General features: G+C 43.8%; 1 protein-coding gene across 1 annotated transcript; it reads left to right on the plus strand.

Annotated features, from left to right (window-relative positions):
• Nucleotides 1–518: 518 nt before the first annotated feature.
• On the plus strand, nt 519–5,530 carry LOC106584262 (relaxin-3 receptor 1-like). The gene has a single exon (XM_014169311.3). It carries the CDS (start codon nt 725–727, stop codon nt 1,928–1,930), a length of 1,206 nt encoding a protein of 401 aa, XP_014024786.1. The 5' UTR covers nt 519–724; the 3' UTR covers nt 1,931–5,530.
• Nucleotides 5,531–6,551: the final 1,021 nt, after the last annotated feature.

Here is a 6,551-nt window from a genome sequence, read left to right on the forward strand (position 1 = left end):
TTATTTTTTAATTGGTTATATCTGTTAATTTTCCAATTGTCCAATTTGATCCCCAAGGTAATAACTTGAGCAGTAGGCTAATAGTGTGCCAACTCTTTTCTCTCCCCATATTCTCTGTTCCAACACGTTTCAAGCGCTGAGAAAAAGAGAAGTAGAAGTTAAAATACCTTGAGTTCAGGTGAATAAATGTGTTGTTTTTTTGTATTGTTTAATCCCAAGTTAATTCAATAACGCCATGGAGCTCACTCCATGACACATTTAAGCACACCAAAGAAATTGAAGACACACAGCAAACAAGATTTAAATTCAATGTCGGAACGGATTGAGATGTATTTATGATGAATGGGATATGTGCACAGACATTGTAGGACGACCATGGCATCATCTGGGTTGTTTCTAACAGAGACATGCGAGAAGCTGTGGTGATGATTACGAGCCTGAACCTTGCGCGCGCCTGCAGAATCTATAAAAGAATGAGAGGTGCGTCCGCCGAGCTCAGTGAAGTAAATGAGAGACGATACTCGTTGCAAGGACGGACCTATACAGTGGAGAACAACTTGGATTTAGCAAAAAGACAGCTCCACAGAGAAAATTAATAGGACAGGTATGTTCTAAGTAACATGTAGGCTGCTTTTTTTCCCCTCATCATGAATGTGGCATCTCCTACCAATTTCTACTCCTGAGCATAAGAGGTCTCCAACATGCCATGCTGAGTGATTTGTGAATGAATGAGTTAGCCATGCAACCAAATGACAGTGCGCAGATCCTGGTACCAGAGGTGTGTGAGCAGGTACTGGAGGATAATGCAGGACTGGGTTACGGTGGCTCTACTGGCAACCTGTCGCTGCGCTGCTGGCTACACTTCTTAAGCAAGGAATCTATACTGGAGCTACAGGGAGATGGTTCCAGCATCACAGTGCGTGTGATGATAGCTCTGGTGTACTCTGTCGTGTGTGCACTGGGGCTAGTGGGGAACTCTCTGGCACTCTACCTGCTTCACTCACGCCACAGTCAGAAGCAGTCCTCAATCAACTGCTTTGTAATGGGCTTGGCTCTCACCGACCTGCAGTTTGTTCTCACGCTCCCCTTTTGGGCTATTGACACGGCTCTGGACTTCCGCTGGCCCTTCGGCAAAGTAATGTGTAAGATCATCAGCTCCATGACCATCATGAACATGTACGCCAGCGTCTTCTTCCTGACTGCCATGAGTGTGGCGCGATACTACGCAGTGACCTCGGCCCTCAAGATGCACAGCAGGCGGACGGCGGCAGCCAGCGCCAAGTGGATCAGCCTGGGCATCTGGGTAGTGTCGCTGCTAGCCACCCTGCCCCACGCCATCTACTCCACTAGTGCCCAGCTATACGACGAGGAACTGTGTTTGGTGCGATTCCCTGAGTCAGGCAGCTGGGACCCTCAGCTGCTCCTGGGGCTGTACCAGCTACAGAAAGTACTGCTGGGCTTCGTTATTCCCTTGGTGGTCATCACTGTGTGCTATCTGCTGCTGCTGCGCTTCGTGCTGAGCCAACGCATCAGTGGAGCGGCCAGCTCAGAGGGCTCGGAAGGCCGCCACAAACGCCGGTCCAAAGTAACCAAGTCGGTGGCCATCGTGGTGCTGTCCTTTTTCTTGTGCTGGCTGCCCAATCAGGCGCTGACGCTGTGGGGCGCGCTGATTAAGTTTGACCTGGTGCACTTCAGCAACGCATATTACAACGTCCAGAACTACACCTTCCCGCTGACTGTGTGTCTGGCTCACACCAACAGCTGCCTCAACCCTGTGCTCTACTGCATAATCCGCCATGAGTACCGCGCGGGCCTCAAAGAGCTGCTGCATGCCACACCCTCCTTCAGGAGCCTGGCCAACCTGCTACCCCGCAAGGCCAAGGTGGCAGAGGCTCCCCCTGTCATGATGCTGGTCCAGATGGATGTCTAAAGGCGGGCGGCTCAGCGTCTCTAGTAGACAATGGGCAACAACAAGGAACGCACTCAGCTCTCCAAAATACCAGTTTCATGGAATTTGTTTGTTGTAGTTGTTGGAGCAGCATCACAAGGCAAGCCCATTGGAATGTGTGCGGTGGAAATTAAATAATAATTACATAATATACTGTTTAATTGGTCATACTATGCTGTTTTACTTGGAGAATTGTCTGTATTTTAGTATTTTGCTGATAAAGCTTTGTCTTGTGTGACTTAGTCATGGGTCAGGGCCTACACCCAGCCATTTGGGTGTAACTGTAGTATGTGACATCCTGTTTTAACAATCTACAGTAACTTAGATGTGTGGAAACATGCAGGAAGGAACGGTCAATGGTGGCAACGTCAGCTATCTTAATCTGCACAGACAAGCTAAATCAGCTTTTACACACCATGTTCCGTCCCTGTTTCCACCGGTCTGCTAAACTGCCAGGTCGACAAAATAGGTTGTTATTTTTCTATAAGAGGAGAGAGACAACTGTTTTCATTGTTATTACTTGCTTAATTTTTGCAAATCTTATAAATAGTTGTTTTAAAGAATACATTCTAACCCTTTGGTTAGAAATACCACGACATGTGCCCCAGTTTTTCTCCCCCTACTCAGATTCTCTTTGCCAGATGTGTTTTTCCTCTCTCCTCCGCTGCTTCTCTGCTAGCTAGAGATACATTTAGCAAGCTAACGTTAGATAGCTATCACGATGGTAGCTCGGCTACATAAGGTTACATAACATTCAGATATGCCGCGGGGCAGCCGTTGAACTTTGTTTCCCGAACTCACATCTTCTTTGTCACTAGAAGCCAACGCCTCGAACATACACTATATAAACAGAAGTATGTGGACACCCCGTCAAATTAATGGATTTGGCTATTTCAGCCACACCCGTTGCTGACAGGTGTATAAAATCGAGCACACAGCCATGTGATCTCCATAGACAAACATTGGCAGTAGAATGGCCTTACTGAAGAGCTCAGTGACTTTCAATGTGGCACCATCATAGGATGCCACCTTTCCAACAAGTCAGCTCGTCAAATGTATGCCCTGCTAGAGCTGCCCCGGTCAACTGTAAGTGCTGTTATTGTGAAGGGTAAAACTCTAGGAGCAACAACAGCTCAGCCGGAAAGTGGTAGGCCACGCAAGTTCACAGAACAGAACCATTGAGTGCTGAAGTGCGTAGCGCATAAAAATCATCTGTCCTCGGTTGCAACACTCCCTACCGATTTCCAAACTATTTCTGGAAGCAACGTCAGCACAAGAACTGTTTGTCGGGAGCTTCATGAAATGGGTTTCCATGGCCGAGCAGCCTCACACAAGCCTAAGATCACCATGCTGAACGCCAAGCATCAACTGGAGTGGTGTAAAACTCGCCACCATTGGACTCTGGAGCAATAGAAACGCATTCTCTGGATTGATGAATCATGCTTCACCATCTGGCAGTCTGACGGACCAATCTGGGTTTGGCGGTTGCCAGGAGAATGCTACCTGCCCAATGCATATTGCCTACCGTAAAGTTTGGTGGAGGAGGAATAATGGTCTGGGGCTGTTTTTCATGGTTTGTGCTAGGCCCCTTAGTTTCAGTGAAGGGAAATCTTAACGCTAAAGCATACAATGACATTCTAGATAATTGTGTGTTTCAAACATTTTGAGTAAGGCCCTTTACTGTTTCAGCATGAAAATGCCCCTGTTCACAAAGTGAGGTCCATACAGAAATGGTTTGTTGAGATCGTTGTGGAAGAACTTGACAGGCCTGCACAGAGCCCTAACATCAACCCCATCAAACACCTTTGGGATGAATTGGAATGCAGACGGCGAGCCAGGCCTAATCACCCAACATCAGTGCCGACCTCATTAATGCTCGTGACTGAATGGAAGCAAGTCCCCACAGCAATGTTCCAACATCTAGTGGAAAGCCTTCCAGATGAGTGGAGGCTGTTATAGCAGCAAAGGGGGGACCAACTCCATATTAATGTCCATGATTTTGGAATGAGTTGTTCGTCAAGCAGGTCCACATACTTTTGGTCATGTAGTGTATATGGTTGGATTTGTTGGAATTCTCTCTCCAGATCTTCCTATAGGGAAGCAAATCTCCCTCGGGATGTGGTTAGACACAAAGCTGCTCTCGCTGTCAGAGACGTCTGTGTAGCCCATTGTTCAAACGGTGATGTGTGTGTGTTGTTGACCGAGCTAGTTTAAGCCAGCATACGTACATGCCCACTTTTGCAACATAATGCCTGCCCTTCGAAAAGGAGACTGGAGGCTGCCTTCTCATAATTTATCATAAATATGTAACACGTAGCACTCATGTGAGGGGTCTTAACAGGTTCAAGCCGTACTGCTTCACCCTCCGCTTTGTACCTGCGAGATAAATACAGACCGTCAATCCCCCCATGATCTCCATTAAGGAGGGAATAAATTATCCATTTGTTTTCACTCATTTGAATCAGTGAACTTACTCTCATAGAAAATACTTTTAGCAGCTTATTCTATTCATGAGATGTTGAATTGATGAGAGACTGTCCGCAGGATGCAGGAGTTCATTCAGACAGCACACTAACATGATGTCTGTGTAGGGTGTTATTGTCATGCAATTCAATACCTTGTTATTATTCAAATTATTCATGTCCTCCTGTGCTATAACTGTCCTTAGTAGGTAGATCCTTTAATTCATCAAATAAAACATGAACTCAATTATGGCCTCATTTTATATTGTTTTGATTCAATTTATGTGGTGAACTGTTATTACCAGAGCCTTATACACATGTATGTATATATATGGCACTGTTTATTACTCATAAGATAACCATTGATGAAGGGAAAAAGAGGATGTCTTCATGAAATTACCTCTTTGCTTTGGGGTCAGGTCAGGTTTTGAATAGAAGGTCATAGAGCCAAGTCTTCAAGCTTTGTGGACAAATGTCTCGCTTCAGGAAGCTTGTTGTGTGTGCAAGCAACCGATTAGTAGTGGGAGTATTGTTTTACTCCAATGGACATAGAAACATTTAGTGTGGTGGGAACATACTGTATATGTGATTGAGGTAAGGAATGTACCAGAGGAACATACCAGAAAGCATTTCTCCCAAGTGTTAACTACAGCCGTATGCAAGGTCAGGGTCTCTTTGTTTGTGCACTAGAATGTAAGAAAACAATTATATTTTAAGGAATGGAGAAATTGCAATGTATTGCAACAAAAATACAACCTTGCTTTCGCCGTCTACCTATTAATCACTCATTCTCTGTCACACACACACACACACACACGCAGACACGCACCCACACTGAGCCGCTGCTTGCTTTAAGAGATACAAAGTGAATGTCTTATTGGATATCATCCTCCTACCCATTCATACATCTGTATTCAGAAATCAGTTTGAAGGAAATATATTCAAATAGTGAAATAGTCTAAACGTTCAATGGGATGTGAAATGAAAAAACACAAGTCATGTACTGTAAAGATTATACTGCAAAAGCTCTACAGTATTACTACTGTGATTCATCATTCTCTGTAATTGTGTTGCCTAAGTATATTGTTATATAAACAGGTTTTCTAAGTAATTATGAAAATTACAAGTGAATACATGATCTGCATTATGTAAGACTAATAAATAAACCACTCAACTTGAACATTCTCTTTTGATTAATTGGCACGTGTTAGAATTCAGAGCATGCTGATGGGGATGTATTATCTATTGTTTATCTGACTGGCTGGCCACTGAGGGTCCCAGTGATGAAGTGGCTCTTAATTATGCTGTTAAATACTTGACATTCTCAGCATGTAGACAGGAATGTGGCTCTCCTCTTCCTTCTCACGTAGCGTTCATTCTGACTTCACCAGGCTATTCTGCTCCTGCACTGAAAGACAAACTCTGGTGTTCAAATCTGTCAAACCATACCAAACTTTCAGCCTGAGAAATGATGAGGATTCTTTCTTTTGTCAACCTGTAACAAATAAAATGCTTTGACACCAGCTGGCCATCAAGGGCTGCTGTATCGGCTTAAGGAGCTCCTTTCCCAGGCACTGTTATGTATTAATTAGTCATTGATGGACCAGGGTCCACTGCATATCCATAGAAAATGTATTTGGTATCACCTTCCACATGACTTTTAGCACTTTTTCGACTTAGCCTGACATTGCCTTATAGCAATGCTTAGCTAAACTTTCAGATTCATGATGAGCAAAGAATTTGCAAACCATCTAAGAAATCTAAAATTGGTCACGTTGTGATTGAAAGTGCAAAATCATCAGATGATAAGTAAATTAGCTGACTACAGTCTAGACGTGTGCAATATCTCTCCATTAATGATATTACATATTTAGGCTGATGAATAATACAGGAAGCCCTACTCAAAAAATCCTATAGGATTCCAAGAAAACAAATCTAATAGAAAATCCTATCAGATTTTGGGACCTAGCCTATATTTATTTATTTATTAATTTCACCTTTATTTAACCAAGTAGGCTAGTTGAGGACAAGTTCTCATTTACAACTGCGACCTGGCCAAGATAAAGCAAAGCAGTTCGACACATACAACAACACAGAGTTACACATGGAATAAACAAACATACAGTCAATAATACAGTAGA

This window comes from Salmo salar, chromosome 23, assembly GCF_965601325.2.
Source record: "Salmo salar chromosome 23, fSalSal1, whole genome shotgun sequence".
NCBI classification, from domain to species: Eukaryota; Metazoa; Chordata; class Actinopteri; order Salmoniformes; family Salmonidae; genus Salmo; species Salmo salar.